The sequence below is a fragment of the Lates calcarifer genome, linkage group LG5 (genome assembly GCF_001640805.2).
Source record: "Lates calcarifer isolate ASB-BC8 linkage group LG5, TLL_Latcal_v3, whole genome shotgun sequence".
Lineage (NCBI taxonomy): Eukaryota > Metazoa > Chordata > Actinopteri > Centropomidae > Lates > Lates calcarifer.
In genome coordinates, this window is record NC_066837.1 from 21354681 (window position 1) to 21371583 (window position 16903).

The window sequence follows — 16903 nt, forward strand, 5'->3', positions numbered from 1 at the left end:
TTCTCGTGTGCCCCCTTGTGGGAGAGTTGTACCTTTAAATAGATTTTATTAGAATTTGTGTTTTTAAAAGTCTCCTGAACATAAACCTGTACTTTGTCAGAGCGGCTGAAGCTTCTTTCTTCAGCCCAAGGTAAATGTTTTAGTGCTCCTTCTCAACAGCTAATATTGCCACTTTGCTAAGCAGAGCATGAGCCTCCCTCGGACAGGGCATTTGAAGATAGCAAAGTTAGCAGGACGGGCGGTTAACGTCGGGTACCGCTAAACGGACCGGCGGCGGCGGTAGTTTTGCTTCCCGCTGCTACTTTTTGTGTTTGGACACAGTCAAGGAGACAACAGAGGACAACCATGCTGCAGCTGGGAGACGAAGTCACCCTGTACTCGGTCGTCTTCCTGGTGGTCCTGCTGGGGACCCGGAGCCCGGTGTGGACGACCGTCGTCACCGCCTCTCTTTACCTCTTTCTGGTCATGTTCCGGTTTCCCCAAGTACCAACCAGCCGAGCCCGCCAGGTGCTGCACCCGGCCAGGGGCGCGGCTGGCTCCGGTAAGGTGTCGGTGGTCGCTCACCGGGGCGGTGGGCACGACGCACCGGAGAACACAATTGCAGCCATCCGGGAGGTGAGAGGATAAGGGGTTGGCGAGGTCTGGTGGGTTTCTCCTTCTCAGATAGCAATGGTTACAAGGAGCACACCACCACTAGAGGCTGGAACATGTCATATTTTCATTCAAGGCAAAGCTGAAAAGCGTTGTTCATGTTACACACCCCAGTATATCTGTGATATGATTGTACTGGCCATTTTATTTGCCCAGGCGATGTATTTCTCAAGCATTAACAAACTCTTACTTAAATCTTGTTTTCATTCGTGGGCTGATCTTGAATTTGATTATGATTATTTGATAATGACCAGAAACAAACCCTCCTGAAATACTGAGCTTCCATCCCTCTAACCTGTCTGTTCTGCACCAGGCCAGTAAAAACGGGGCAACAGGCGTGGAGTTGGACCTCGAGTTCTCAGCAGATGGCATCCCAATACTGATGCACGATGAGACTGTGGACCGGACCACCAATGGGTCGGGACCGCTCAGCCAGATGAAACTCTCTGATTTGGGAAAACTTGATGCAGCTGCTAAACATCGACTCAGGTGAGAAAGAAGAATATATCTATGAATGCATGCATGCAAGCAGAAAAATAGACAACTTTTAATAGCTAATACTTCAGGTTTTAAGTTTTTTGGGGTGCTTAAAAATAAATCAGTATTTAAATTGAAGTTACAGTTAGGGAATTAGAGTATTTTGGGACAAAAATTGCAGGCTTAATTTGTTTCCACCAGCTTGTCATTGTTTTAAGTGTGAAAACCATCTGAAGCAGCAGGTATGTCATCACAATTCACTGAAATTCTCCATTAAAACTTGTACCAATGACTCTAATTCTTTTAAAAACTAGCACTGTATGTCTGAAGGAACAGATGAGTCAGTAAGTACTCTGGCTGTGTATCAGTTGCTTTACGCTTGTAGGTAGTTGTTTGGTACCAGATTTGCAGAAATTTGGAGGCATGGCAGCTGGTTAGACAAGCCGTGTGTCTTGTTTGGGCAGACTGGAGGTTTGAATTATTAAATACTGTTGACTATATTATAATTTAGTGCCTTGTGGCAGATTTTTGGTTCAGTTTGCTGATGTAGCCTTGCCTTAATCACCAAGTCAAAACATTGACCCTACAATGCTAGATTGGTTTTCTGTTTCAAATGTACTCTCCGCAGTAGAATCCCCTGGTACAGAATATATTGTTCAGCCACAGCAGTTGGGGGACACTGAAATGATCATATTACAGTTAGGCCAGGTGGAGATGTTTGACTGTGATAATGGATACTCCAGGCTCCAATATGTCTGTAAGAAAACATTAAAAGGAGTTGACAAAGATAAGTTAACACATTATCATAATTAACTGAGTAATGACAATAAAACCTTGATTTGAAAGGAAAGAACGCTATTAATACAGAGGCACACTGTTGCTTATACAGGGGAGACCAGTAACCCAGGGGGTTTCTAAAAACAGCTTCCTTCAGGACAAACAAAAGAAGAAAGAAAAATGCAAAACAGTCCCTTAAAATCAAGATAACAACTTAATGCTAACACAAACGTCAGCCAGGACCCTATTACAGCAAGAAGTCTGACGCGTGGAACAGAAAATGTCATTTTCTTAATCACCATCATTACAAGACATTGCAATACACAAAAATAGAGTAGAAATAGAGTTAATTTCTAAACATGAGCACATTAGACAGATTACAGTAGGTAGAGTCTGTGACAGATCATTCTCATCTCACACCTGTCTGACAGGTAATTGTATAAATATCACAGGACAACTGCAACGCTCAAAAACAATCTTCATGACAAGTAATCTCTGTAATTTGTCTCTTAATTTACAGAAGTGAGTGTATCTATTCCATGCTGAGATTTGGTTACACCAATAAAATGAGGCTCCATGAGTCGTATGTTAAGTGTTAAATAATATGACAGTAAGAATGTGACAATGATATCTTACACATAACCATAAACTTTATGAATAAAGGCAGTCAGCTTCTGAGGTGTAGAGAACTTACTTACTTCATTAATTAATGCTAATACTTGGGATGATAATTACAAAGGCTAAAACTTCTTCCATTACCTTAACACATATACAAAAACTAGGAGGAGTGCTCGATTCGTACATAATACCGGACATGTGATAGAGAGACAAGAAATACCACAGGAGCATAAACTCTGCACAAATGTTTTACAGATCTGACTTAGATTATAATTATTACCCATGAATCCTGTCTAAATAGTGTCAGGCAGATAAAAAGAGCTTTTATATACAGAGACTCATGATCATTATCTCATGCATTTCATCATTTCATTACAGAAGAGGTAGGTGTATCACTGATTAAATTAAACAATATGTTTCCCAGTTAAACTGTAACTTTGAGATGCATGTGAGCCTGATGTAGCACTGCAACATTTGTGTCCATCAGGGAGAAATTTGCTGGAGAGAAGATCCCAACTCTGGAGGAGGCCGTGGAGGAATGCATCAAACTGCAGCTCACCATCTACTTTGATGTCAAAGGTCATCCAGATCAGGTGCAGCAAACAAAACAAACAGAAAAAAGAGACTTTATTACGTAAAATGTGCAATGTTATGTGTCTGTTATGCTTATGCTTGTTGATTTAATCGATTTGTACCCAGTTCAACATTGCATAATGAAGAGAACCTGATGATGTGATTATAATGGTCCAGACGTAGCATTTACTCTGTCCTAGTACAAAGTGATCATTATATATATATATGCAGGGGTTTGATAGGGTTGTTAAGCAACGCTCAAACAAGCTGGTCAATTAATTAATTGATTAGTTAATCATCTAGTGCTAATCACTTCACTCATTATCTAGGGTAGAAAGTAATTTCATAACATATTACTTTACTTTTGTGCTACTTTGTACAGGTCATACCAATCACCTGTCAAATGTCTCTTGTTGCTGATTCTAGCAGAATTTCTTCTGTTTTACAGTCTGATACAAATCACATTTTTCTCCTGCATGTTATCCTTGTGAAAGTAAAACATAGTGAATTACACTAGAACATAAAAAACACTGGTAGATTATGTAATTGTTAACTAATCATTAGGTGCATGCCTTATCATCGCCAGTGGCACACAGTTACTTTGACAAACACTGTAAGGCGTCCCAAAAACTTGTTTCAGTTTGTCCTGTACTTTTGAACAAACCAAACTTCCATAAAACACACACACACAATTTCAACTGCTCACACATTTAGGACATTGCCACAGGCAGTTGGTGTAGTGGTAACACTGCATCATCACCAGATACTTGTGGATTTGTGTGTCACTTACTTCAAGTATGTGAAAATAAGACCTTATTGTTTGTGCCACAAAATGATAGAGAGACAGCAGTCATTGTTGCAGCTCCTAGCTGAAAGATGCAGTTAAGTCACTTACTGCAGTGTTCATACCATTTAACTCTGCACATAAAAATCTAAATTAAAGCTTGAATCGGTGCACTTTTAACCACTCGGCACTGGTCCCTTACTTAGCACATTTTTAGATGAGTGAGGAATGCAGAGCCTGTGGTGGTGGTTGTTGTTTCAGGCTGTGACATTCTTGAGTTCAGGGCCCACAGCAGTGTGTCTACACCATAGACTGTAGGTTTACACACACACAGCTGCAAGTTACCAACACGTGGTTGTGCAGGAACACACACAATGACACAAAGCCTCACACACACTGTAAACAGTTGACTGACCTACTATAACCATGTGTTTGTCCTCTCCTCCCAGGCAGCTGCAGCCCTTAAAGAACTGTATAAGAAACATCCAGTCCTCTACAACAGCAGCATCGTCTGCTCCTTTGAGCCTAAAGTCATCTACAGGGTAAGCAGACACGCTAAAGTGTGTTAGGATATTAGAAGACTGTTTGACTGACAGTGGGCTTGATTGAGGAAATTGAGAAAAACCATAAATTTGGCCAAAGGGCACAAAATTACAACCATTTAAATTAAATGAAGAGATGCTAGCTACAGTGACTGAGAATCAATAATGAGCTGTATGACATTGATACTGAACACACTGTAGTGCAATACTGTGGCTAAATATCAATCAGTTTGATTAAAAGCTTAAATATCACATTCTCTAAGACTGAGTATAGTCACATATCTACAGCGACAACCATCTGTGGTGGCAGGTCTAGAGTCTCAAGCTAGAGGCCATGCTCTGAATGTGCCAAACCATAAATTGTACATAATAATTTGATACAGAGATTGAACCACAAGTCCTCTACTGAATGTGTCTGTGTTAATACATTTCATTACAACTCCAATTAATGTGGTACAGATTTAAGAAATGGTAAATGTTAAAGAAGACAAAAAAAAAGAAAGAAGAAGAAGAAAATCACTTGGAACAAAACAGAACAGCTTTTTGTCTTCTCACTGTGTCATTGTTTACATACTGGTCCTGATCAAATAAACTAAAATATTTGCCTACATACCTGCTACGTGTTGCCAGCTACTGTGTTTAACAAATATAACTTGTGCTTTTGTTTCTGCTCTGTCCCGGCCCAGATGAGACAGAGTGACCCAGAGGTGGTCACAGCATTGACCCACAGGCCATGGAGCCTGAGTCGTTTTGGAGACGGTGCCCCGCGGTTCTCTTCACTATGGAAACACCATTGGATGACACTAATGGACATTGTGTTGGACTTAGCGCATCATCACGTGCTCTGGAAGCTCTGTGGCATCTCAGCCTTCCTGATACAAAAGAACTTTGTCTCACCGTGAGTTTCTGCAGCTGAGAGCCTACAGTCAAATGCTCTCATCCCAATTTAATTCAGCATTCTTGGGAAAAAGATATTAAAATGACTTCATGAGATTCACATTATTATTTATTTAGTTCACAGGGTGTTTTCTTAGCAATCTGATATTTCTGTTTTGAATCGATTAGGAAGAAAACATTATCGTTACACGCCTTTCAGGGATGCTAGAAGCTGTTTTATTACAATCCTGGATGTCAAATATTACGTTACTTTAAACGTTCTTAATATTTGCTCAGTCAACTGTGAGTCATCTTAGGTTAATAGTTTGAGCCAGATTACCTGGCTAACCGTAAATATTAAAAACCCAGGAAACAGTGATATAGAATCACTTGGTGCAAATCATGTTGTTCATACCAGATAATGACTGTGTATTTCTGTCTGCAGGGACTATGCACAGTTCTGGGCCCAGAGAGGGGTGGAGGTGGTAGCCTGGACTGTCAACACACAAGTGGAGAAAGAGTATTACCAGGAGCTGCTACAAGTCAACTACATCACAGACAGCCTGGTGGAAGACTGTGAACCTCATTACTGACAACTCACAGGAACCCAGCAGAATATCCTCAAACACATACTCAAGATAAAACACACATTAAAAGAACATGTCACTACCCATCACCCATATGTGGCATTAGGTAAGAGAACATACAGTGGGCCACTCTTTTATTTCCATGCACATATCCCATCAAACTGACCAGACTGGGTGCCATACTTAAAATCATGAGGCCATGTTACAGGTTTTCTTCTGATTCATTCATTTTAATATTATGATGAATTCTCTCAGACATGTCAGGACACCTGCATTTATAGACATTTTAATACAAACACTTGGGTAATACGTGTCTATAATAGACCTTAATCAAATGTACTGTATTCACCAGCTCAGGACTACATTGATTTTTTGGGTTTGTTTTTTGGTCTTGGTAATTGTGTCTATTTTACTGTCTCTCTCTCTACATATATACATACTGTAAGGTCATGCACTGTCTGTGCTTTTTACTCAGTAAAGGCTATTAGTCTGAATTAAACTACCTAGAGATGAGTTCTCTCATTCATGAAAAATGAACACCAGTTTAGAACTAATACAAATATTCATTTAATATACTGAGATGTAGAATAGAGTAATATTGGTGCACATATATTAGGTTTTTGATCTTGTGTCTAGTGCAGTGCATACAGACACAATACAATTCAGTATTGACATTATTTCTAGATAATAATGCAATATTATTTGAGAAACAAAATTTGCTTCTTGGTAGTGGAGCCCATTGTGTCTGTAGTGCAGATACCAGTGGCTCCAGTAACATTTTAGCTTTGCCTCTGTCAGTGCTTCTCTAGAAACAATAAATGATCTTTCTGCAGCTATTCTCAAATCCTCCTCTTAAGTCCCAAGAAAAGTAATTAGAATTACACTTGAGTACAATTTAGTAACACAGTACTGTATGTGGAAACACAATAAGGCAGTGTAGAGGGGCAGTGAGGGACCTGAAATGAAATAGGCAGCAATAAGGATTTATAGGGTAAATGTACAGAGATTTTATGAGGCTTTAAAAGTGCAGTAGACCTGAGCTGTGCCAATGATCCAGATTTGCAATATCAGGGCCTAAATGGAACACAGCTCTAATTAATGTTATTAATTACACAAGCATTTGACAAGTTGACTTCTCTGTTGGATAGGTTTCTCAGACTCAACAGTGCTCTGAAATAAGTCAGCATGAAAGCTAGACTACTACCATTTGATGCTCTTTAACCAAACTATCAAAATCAGCTGCATCATATCTATGCTGAAATGAATCTAAGCAGCTCTATTTTAAAATCATTAAAAATTAGTCTTGTAATTTTCAAGGATAATAAAATGTTAGACTTATATCATTGTTAGCCATAATTAGTTTTAAAATGAAAAGAAATTGTGAAGATTTGATTTCATATGACTTAATATTGTGATGAATGATTGAATTTAATAAAATTGTTATTTGATGTCTTTTTGCACCTTGGAACAGCTGAGACTTGGGGACACCAAATGGATTCTGCTTCAGCTGACATCATGCAGCCAGGTGCTGTGCAAAACTCCCACAGATGCTTTTTACCTGATCACACAACCAGTTATAGTCTAAGAAAGGAAAAAAATATACCATTAACTTCCTTGATTAATTCTGAACATTGGTCTGCACTGTTATAAACAGATGCTTTCTCTTAAAAGTTTAATACATGGGGGAATGCAAAAGCTGATAAATGTATTTTCTTCAGTGAACACTGACTGTCATTCTACTGTAGTTTGCCCTATCTGCTGTTAATGCTGTCTGGTGTGGACTGTTGATGATTAGCTTCTTGGTGTGGAGACTCAGGTGACTGACCCAGATAGTACAGATGAATGGGGGGGGTGTAGTGTTGGATATCACCCTGGATAAGCCTGTCTGAGCCACTTCTTGTCCTGGTTGATCTTCAGTTGCTAAAGGCAGCCTGTCTGCTCATACTGTGTGAGGAGCCACCCTGGTGATTTTCACCTGACTGTTACCTGTACCTGCGTCTTATATCCTGGATCTTAAAGGGGTGTTAAAGGTATCTAACAAAATAGCCCTCACACAGCATTAGCAAGATGACTTAGAGATAATACCTAATTGTAAGTTTATCATAAGTCAAAAATGTGAGTTAACTGGGAAATTGTCAGGCTTTCGTAGTTATTACTTAATAACAGTGGAGTCGTAGGGAAATCTACAACGCCTGCGGAAAAAGATCAATTTTATCTCAAATTTCTTCATTACTGTAAACACATTTATCTATCTGCGCATTTGGTTTAATAGGTGAAAGGTGATCGTCGCCGCTCCTCCTCCAAAACTCCGTCTGAGGGGCGTGCTGTGACGTCACTGAGAGGGGTTGCCTAAGCAGACCGAGCAGAGACGAAACAGAAACAACGAGAGCGGAAATGAAGAGACTCCAACTTCAAAATAATTGTGCAATTGTTCAACCCATGTTTTGACAGTGGAGTTGTAAATAGTCAGGTGATAACTGCACTATTTAGACAGGTAACCTGCAAGCAGCCTCACACTCAGATACCTCATAGAGGTCACTTAGACATAGACTTAGACAAGACTTTATTGATCCCTTTGGGATGACTCCCTCAGGGAAATTAAGTGATCCATACTGTAGAAAACATAACTTCTTACCTGCTTCTGCTGATATCCCACCATGTAGACAGTTTTGGGTGTATTTCTCAGGTTTAAATATACTGTAATCTGTCCCTGAGGTTTCTTCTGCAATGCCAATAGAATAGAAATTATTAAAAATTATTTGAATGTAAAAATTCAATAGCTTTTGTTTTACAAGAAACAATGCCCTGGATAATCCAGATATTACTGTGTTTTTGGGGGACAATTTTCCACCAAAGCAATTAAAACCAGTCGAGAAAATCATACTGTTTAGTTCCACTGTGAAAGCAGAGGCACAAAATAATGCTAGAGGTTCACAATGAATGGTTAACATCAATACGTAAGACACTATCACTCTAGATCCTATTTCTTATCAGTATTAGAAGAAATCCCAACTTTGAACTGTATTTGCATTACAGGATGTCAAATAGCACATGAATGAATGTTGGACCTCTCACGTTTTAAGTGGTGCTTGATGTCCTTTGTACATGAAATGTTAGATTTCAAACGCTGCAAAATGTTATTTTGAAAACCAAGACCGGAAATCGTGTTTTTTATTCTGGCTAACTTGACGCTGGCCAAGCATGGTGTGTTTCCGTCCTGATGAAAATATCAAAGTGTGCAGTGTCCTTGTAGTTTGTCAGAGAGCCGAGGTCCTGCTGTCAGTCCCGGAGCATCAGCGGAGCGAAGAGGACAGAGTGTCCAGCACGGAGTGTCACTGTCCTCGGACGTCAGGAACCACAGTGTGCCCCCCCTCTACCACCTCCACCTCCGTCCCGGCATGTGGAGCCGCTTTCTCCTTGGATGACCTACACGCCACCTCTCACAGGAGCAGAGCGGACGTCGGTTCGTAACAGCTGAACACCTGCTGGTCAGGAGGAGCGGCGGTGTGCGTGTTACAGCGGGCAACAAGTCAGAGCGAGTCTCTTGCAGGCTTTCAGGCCGACTCCGGAGCAGCTGACCCGGGGAACAAAATAAGGCACGTTGCGTAAATTCTCCAGTCGCGGCTGCGTCAGGAGGGGCGGACAGAGGACTGGGAGTTGCACAGTTGACAGTCAATGTTTGCACCTGATTATTGACGAGATAAGCATTTTTATACACACACAAGCCACAGGATTTCTTGAGGTTACCGGCGTTCACATGATGTACACAATTACCAGAGGTCCCAGCAAACTTGTTACACAGCGGAGGACAGGTGAATGACTGTGTCTGTTATCTCAAGTATGATGCAATGTAACATCACATCGCTTTTGGGTTATGAAAGGAACTTTCGAGTTGTCGCACCAGTTAAAACGTTTCAGTTTTTGCATGCAGAGAGTTCAGAGGTAAACGGTGCAAATGAGAGCAATTTAACTCTTTATTTTGTCTCTCAGGTCCCACTCAACAGATCGAGAGCAAATTCAGCGACTTGAAGCTCAAGCCGACGTCTTGGCTCACATCAAAGTAAGTAGCTGCTCTCAGTCGTGTGTTGTGTTGTTTTTTTCTCTCTTTTGGGCTGTTTGAGTAGCGTGGGCCCAAAATACTCTGCACGTGCGCCGCGGGTGCGATCATGTAACAACCTCGGCGTGACTTTGGGCTTTGAGTCCATTATCGGACACAAGTTCTCCGGCAGTTTCTTAACCAGGCTGTTGGTACCGTGAGAGTACCGCGTGAACCTGTGCCACGTACCCACTCCAATCATACCCGTGACCCGGTGTAGACGGGGTGTGATGCCGGTGCGGGACCCCACCTGTCTGGCTCTGGCTCTCAAAGTAGCAGGGATCTTGTGCTTCCTTCAGGTGCTGCTCGGAAATGCAAAATTCACTTATGAGCCATACGGCTGCCAGTTTATATGCACGCCTAGCTAAAACCTTCTCAGTCTAATACAACCTTCACTTATATAAATGTGTTGGGCAAAATATTAGAAACATCTCTGAGTGTAATACAATATAATTGGACGGTACCACAAACTACAGCCTCCAGAATGACCATGAAGTTAAACCAACACCTTTCTAAAAGGGTTTTAGTGCATTCCCGGTTCACCCTCAGCTGAATATGACAGCAGAAAAATTACGTTTTTGATAACTTGAGGAGTAAAGTTAAAAACCAGTGTCAGTACGTCAATAAGACTAAGGATGTCTGCATCAGTATTTAATATCCTATATAGAGCAAGCCGCAATTGACCAGAATGCATTGCAAGAACAAGATGTCTTGCATTTTAAATAAAGGTTGCAAGTTTTAATTTTCTACATTGCACTAAACTATTGTAATCTTGCTATTGCGATACATTATATTTCCCCTTTCCTGAGAGCCCTTGAAAGGCATTCTTGATGAAGAAAGTAACATTAGGTCATTTCAGTCCAAATTAAAGAAAACAAAAACTCAGCAATAGCTTACTGTACACAGATCAGTTTCTCTAAACTCCATTTGCTGATGATGAAGACTTTCAGATGTGGTTTAAAGCTCTGGAAAAAGGTGGACATTGAGTTATTGTTTGTTTTTGTTAAATGACTACATCCAAGGTCAGCAACGAAGGTTCAACGTTCAATTTCTCTAAAAGCTTGAGACCCTAATCCTGTCTCCTCTCTACAGCTCGCCGCCCCCGAAGATCGTGTTCAACCGCCTCAATGGGAAGCGCTACCACAGTGCAGCCACGCAGAAGGCCGAAAGCCCAGCGGAGGGATTCACTCCTGCACATGAGGAGAACGTCAGATTTGTGTATGAAGGTGAGGGTCACACAGGATCAATAGCTGGGAGGATGGTGAGGGTCACATTATCCAGGGCACAAAAATCCTGAAGCCGGGAGAGACTGGAAATCTGTCTCTCAGGGTTACAAGGTCGGAGGTCGTCGGGATCAAACCTTGGGACACTGTGGTTAGAAGATAATCTCTTTCTCTCTCTGCCCTCCTCCTTTACAGCATGTTTCTTCCTGCTGAGCCTCTGCACTGTAAACAGGAATGTAAAGACTGATTAAATTCACAGTTTATTTGACTGGTTGCTGTGATGTCACAAATTGAAACAACTTTAAAACAGAAAACTGAAAGGAGTGCTTAACAGTGTGCTTCCAGATCAGATCTGAAATGATGAGTTGATATATTGTAAGTCGATCACAGAGAATGAATTGGTGACTATTTTTTAACTGATTAATTGCTGCAGTTTTTTCTAGAGAAAAGTTGAATATACTGACTGTTAGTCAGACAAAATAAGCAGTTTAAAAATGTCACTTTGGGCTCTAGGAAATGGTGATGTCCCTTATTCACTATCTTATGGACTTTTATGAACAGAAAAATTAGAGAATATATTCAACAGATTAATTCATAAGGAAAATAATTGGTAGTTGTAGGCCTATTTAACATTTTCAGCAGTGGTATTTCCATTTATTAGCAATTGATGACATAATAAGAAATATGTAACAATTAGATGTGGTTTGAAAAACAGGACGTGGCTGGTAACACTAAATGACGACTGACTCAGTAGATCATCTTAATTAATCTGTTTGTTTCCCACTAATACCATGGCAACCACTCAGAAGTCTGTGAAGTGTTTCAGTAACTCAGAAACCACAGCTGCACATATTAACTCTGGGGTTAATACTGTCACAGCTCCTCAGCAGTTACAAATGAGGGCCAAACAGACAGACACATGTTTCAACAAACAGCTGCATAATTGAGGTTTAAGGTGGCACTACTGCACCACTGTCTGCAGAGAGGGCGTCAGAGGAGAGTGTTGCGTATGGTCAGTAAAACCTAACAATGATTAAAAACCATGACTGTGCACTATTCACCCTGTCTAGAAGTTTACCCAGCATGCTTTGGTGCTGGCCAATGCTTCATGCCCTGGTGGAAATTAATGGCTTGTGGAGCTGAATCGGCACGAACCAGCCTATCTGTGTTACTGTTGGACAGCTGCCAGTAAGGGCTGCTCTGTGGTGTTATTTTGTGTCCGCAAGAAAAACCTCTGTCACAGGCTGTCGGGTCGGTATAAGACAGAAAACCTGATGGGTCTGATTCCAAAAAAAGAAGAGAAAAAATTACAACAGATGTCACCTCCAGACATGTTTCCATAGCATTTTGTCCTCCCTCATGCACATACAGCTGTTTTTCAGTATTGGTCCTTCATATTTGACATCGTTGTATTATTTATACTAGCTGCACAAACTGTATGTAGATAGTGTGCGGCTGAAAGTTTGTGAGCTGAAACCTTGAGGTTTATCTAGAGGTGAAGCTGGAAAACCTTCACCCAAAGCTGATAAACACCACAGAGTAGTCCAGCCCTTTCACAAGGGTGCTGTGCTGCATTAGTGCCTGCAAATTAACTCAAACTTTAACTAAAAAGTGGACCCTGCTATTTATGTAGATACTGCTATGAAGCAGTGGAGGCTTTTTTGCAAGTTATTTAGTTACAGTGGTATGAAAAAGTTTGGAGCACCCCTGATAATTTTCAAGATTTTCCTTTATAAATCACTGGTTGTTCAGATCAGCAATTTCAGTTAAATATATCATATAGCAGACAAACACAGTGATATATGAGAAATGAAATGAAGTTTATATGATTTACAGAAAGTGTGCAATAATTCTTTAAACAAAAGTAGGCAGGTGCATAAATTTGGGCACCCCAACAGAAAAATTATCTTCAGTATGTCCTCCTTTTGCAGAAATAACAGCCTCTAAACGCTTCCTATAGCTTCCAATGAGGGTCTGGATTCTGGTTGAAGGTATTTTTGACCATTCTTCTTTATAAAACATCTCCAGTTCAGTCAGGTTTGATGGTTTCCGTGCATGGACAGCCCACTTTAAATCACACCACAGATTTTCAATAATATTCAGGTCTAGGGACTGAGATGGCCGTTCCAGAACGTTGTACTTGTTCCTCTGCATGAATGCCTTAGTAGAATTTGAGCAGTGTTTAGGGTCGTTGTCTTGTTGAAGTATCCAGCCCCGGCGCAACGCAACTTCAACTTTGTCACTGATTCTTGAACATTGTTCGCAAGAATCTGATGATACTGACTGGAATCCATGCGACCTTCAACTTTAACAAGATTGCCAGTACCTGCTCTGGCCACACAGCCCCACAGCATGATGGAACCACCACCAAATTTTACTGTGGGTAGCAAGTGTTTGTCTTGGCATGCTGTGTTCTTCATCCGCCATGCATACCGTCCCTTGTTAGATCCAAATAACTCAATTTTAGTTTCATCAGTCCACAGCACCTTATTCCAAAATGAAGCTGGTTTGTCCAAATGTGCTTTAGCATACCTCAGGTGACTCTGTTTGTGGCATGTGCAGCAGAAAAGGCTTCTTCCGCATTACTCTCCCATACAGCATCACCTTGTGCAAAGTGTGCTGAATAGTTGAACGATGCACAGTGACACCATCTGTAGCAAGATCATGTTGTAGGTCTTTGGAGCTGGTCTGCGGGTTGAGTTTGACTGTTCTCGCCATCCTTTTCCTGTGCTTAATCTGAGATTTTTCTTGGCCTGCCACTCCGGGCCTTTACCAGAACTGTGCCTGTGGTCACCCATTTCCTCACTATGTTTCTCACAGTGGAAACTGACAGCTGAAATCTCTGAGCGAGCTTTTTGAATCCTTCCCCTAAACCATGATGTTGAACAGTCTTTGCTTTCAGGTCATTTGACAGTTGTTTTGAGGCTCCCATGTTGGCACTCTTCAGAGAAGATGCAAAGAGGAGAACAACTTGCAGTTGGCCACCTTAAATACCCTTTCTCATGATTGGCTTCGCCTGTGTATGTAGGCCAAGGGTCAATGAGCTTACCAAACACATTTTGTGTTCCAATAATTAGTGCTAAAGGTATTCAAATCAATAAAACAACAAAGGGTGCCCAAGTTTATGCACCTGCCTACTTTTGTTTAAAGAATTATTGCACACTTTCTGTAAATCCTATAAACTTCATTTCACTTCTCATATATCACTGTGTTTGTCTGCTATATGATATATTTAACTGGAATTGCTGATCCGAAAAACCAGTGATTTATAAAGGAAAATCTTGAAAATTAACAGGGGTGCCCAAACTTTTTCATACCACTGTAAATAAACAGTTTAAAAAAAAGGCAGATTCTTGTTGACTTTGGATGCATTTAAGGTAATTCACTATACACTGTGTTTTTGTTTGTGTGCAGCATGGCAGGAGGTGGAACAGAAGCTGGGGGACGGGGGTTGTGGGGAGTCAACCAACAGCCAGGGGCCCATTCAGTACACTGAGAAGACCCCCAGTGCTGCGATGAAGAGTGAGTACCTGTGTCCTCCTTATACTTTATACACAGGGGTGATTTTGATTATCAGCCAATTTCCCATTCACTTACCTGCTACATTCTTCAAAGGATACGACCACAAAGTAAATCCACCATCATTAAATCTAATCTCACTACTCCCAGTTTTACAGCATCCTAACAGAGATAACTCTCTTCCTGCACCGTAACCCCCTGAACTTTGAGCCACTAATCTTCCTGGTATTCCTGGTTATTTAAACACACTGCATGAAAGCTGAATGGCACCTCTCATCTCTCCACAAGAATCACAGGCAGAGTGGTTTTTGGCTCAGCTTTATCTGTAGCCAGAGGGCAACTGTTGTAATAGTTTTCTTTAATTTTTAACTCCTTGGTCTAAGAAAACCTGGCTGTTCCAGATAAACCAACCCTGACTGCTGATTGTGTGTCTCACCTCAGTTCGCACACCTGTCTTCTCCAGTTTCTTCAGTGGTTCGATGCTTTGAAAGGTCATTTTACAGCTGGTTTCCTCCAGATCATTTTTTATTTCATTAGAGGATCAGAGGCTCCAGTTTTTTTTTTTTTTTTTTTTTAGTTAAAATCTCAAATGAGCTTTGGTTTTACATTAACGGTGTAGCTCGGAGTGTTTTTTTTTTTAAAGCTGCCAATATGGAAACATGCAGACATTCATGGTCCCTAGAGGATAAATCCTGGATGACACTGGTGATTCCTGGACTTTTCCTCTAGAGCCTCTGAGATTAAAAATCATGGGTTTAAGTAAAATGTCTCTACTATTATTGGATGGACTATTGTGAAATTTGGTTCAGACATTCATGTCCTCCTCAGGATTATTTGCAATAATTTCAGTGATCCTCTAGTTTTTCTTCTAGCACCATCAAAATAAAATGTCATTTTGTCCAGTTCTTTGAATTCTGAACAGTGATACCTGATGACATTCCCATCAGGTTTGTGTTTGGTGCTAATTAGCCAATGTTAGCATGCTAACACGCTAATCTAACTTGGTAAACATTATACTCGCTAAGCATCAACATGTTAGCATGCTGATGATAGTGTTTGGCTCAAAGATCTGCTGTAGTACAGCCTCACAGATCCACCAGCATGGCTGTACACTCTTAGTCTTATTTTAATATTTGTTCAATGTAATTGTGTTACTTACCTTAAAGAACACCTTTGGATATTTACACTACCTGCACATTCCTAATCTTTGGTTTCCCTCTAGAAAGATTTGTAGCACAGATTTTTAAATTATTCTTTTTTTTAACAAGATACATCACCAAATAAAAGCCATAGTAAAAGTTATAAGTTATTTAGTAACTAACTGGTAAGTTAGTGTAGGAATGTCCCTCAGGTTTTAGTTTTTTCCATCTGCACAGATCATCCCTTCCTTTTAAAACAAAATTGACTTTGCTATTTAGGTAACAAAATTAATAATTAATGGACAAAATGAATCAATCATAGAGATGGATAATATCTTAATTCTTTGTCCCCTCTGTTGTTTTTCTATCTGTGCAGACTTTGTGCCCATAGACCTGGAGGAGTGGTGGGCTCAGCGCTTCCTTGCCAACATTGCCAACCTGTCATGACTGGTTGAGGCTTGGAGCCGGGACAAGAAGTACTGCGTTGATGCTCCACTGGTGAAAGCATCACCGGAGCAGAGAGGAGCAGAGTCCATCTCCAGGATCTGCGGTGCAAAAGGGCCGTGCGTAATTTGGAATCTGATTTGACGCCCTGTAGAGGAAACTGGATGCACAACACAAACGCCCTGATGCACAACACTGGACTTGACTGTGATCACAGTGCTGACTTGATGTTGTGCTGCTACAAAGGACCCGTCTCTCTACTTGAATGACGCATCAGATAGAAGTTGTGAGATTTTTCTTGTTAAAGAACCCGCCTCCTTTCTCAAGTGTGCTCGGCTGTGTGTACAGCATGTCTTGGCTGATCTTTGGATATAAATCTACTGAAGAGCAAAAAAAGTAAAATGTTTTTAAAAAAAATCCAGTGTGGAATCATTTATTTGACTTGAATGCCTTTTGCACAGATACATAATCATAGAGGTGAAACGCCACATGGTAAGAATTCATCTTTGTACTATTACACATGATGAAGATAGGAGTGTGTAAAATCTTTTTTGTACGTCAGGAATGACAACTCCAATGATTTTTGAATTAAAAAAA

At 40.7% G+C, this 16903-nt stretch overlaps 2 protein-coding genes and 1 long non-coding RNA gene across 3 annotated transcripts; 2 read left to right on the top strand and 1 right to left on the bottom strand.

Annotated features, from left to right (window-relative positions):
• Positions 1-28: 28 nt before the first annotated feature.
• Positions 29-7333, top strand: gde1 (glycerophosphodiester phosphodiesterase 1). Its single transcript, XM_018679745.2, has 6 exons — positions 29-615; positions 965-1140; positions 3011-3116; positions 4330-4422; positions 5109-5320; positions 5744-7333. The coding sequence occupies exons 1-6, from the start codon at positions 346-348 to the stop codon at positions 5889-5891; spliced, it is 1005 nt and encodes a 334-aa protein (XP_018535261.1). The 5' UTR covers positions 29-345; the 3' UTR covers positions 5892-7333.
• On the bottom strand, positions 6267-9102 carry LOC108885406 (uncharacterized). The gene is made up of 3 exons (XR_001961251.2): positions 8961-9102; positions 8521-8607; positions 6267-8234 (listed from the first exon to the last, which is right to left on the bottom strand). It is a non-coding gene; the product is annotated as an uncharacterized LOC108885406 (long non-coding RNA).
• A 4-nt stretch (positions 9103-9106) lies between these two features.
• Positions 9107-16890, top strand: mcrip2 (MAPK regulated corepressor interacting protein 2). Its single transcript, XM_018679750.2, has 5 exons — positions 9107-9697; positions 9876-9945; positions 11074-11207; positions 14619-14726; positions 16239-16890. The coding sequence occupies exons 1-5, from the start codon at positions 9643-9645 to the stop codon at positions 16307-16309; spliced, it is 438 nt and encodes a 145-aa protein (XP_018535266.1). The 5' UTR covers positions 9107-9642; the 3' UTR covers positions 16310-16890.
• Positions 16891-16903: the final 13 nt, after the last annotated feature.

Bases quoted from the DNA above. Each gene is read 5' to 3' on its own strand.
- mcrip2 (XM_018679750.2), top strand. From the start codon at position 9,643: ATGATGTACACAATTACCAGAGGTCCCAGCAAACTTGTTACACAGCGG. The intron at 9,698-9,875 runs GTGAATGACTGT...TTTGTCTCTCAG, and splicing joins TGTTACACAGCGGAGGACAG to GTCCCACTCAACAGATCGAG. The intron at 14,727-16,238 runs GTGAGTACCTGT...CTATCTGTGCAG, and splicing joins CCCCAGTGCTGCGATGAAGA to ACTTTGTGCCCATAGACCTG.
- gde1 (XM_018679745.2), top strand. From the start codon at position 346: ATGCTGCAGCTGGGAGACGAAGTCACCCTGTACTCGGTCGTCTTCCTG. The intron at 1,141-3,010 runs GTGAGAAAGAAG...TGTGTCCATCAG, and splicing joins GCTGCTAAACATCGACTCAG to GGAGAAATTTGCTGGAGAGA. The intron at 3,117-4,329 runs GTGCAGCAAACA...CTCTCCTCCCAG, and splicing joins TCAAAGGTCATCCAGATCAG to GCAGCTGCAGCCCTTAAAGA.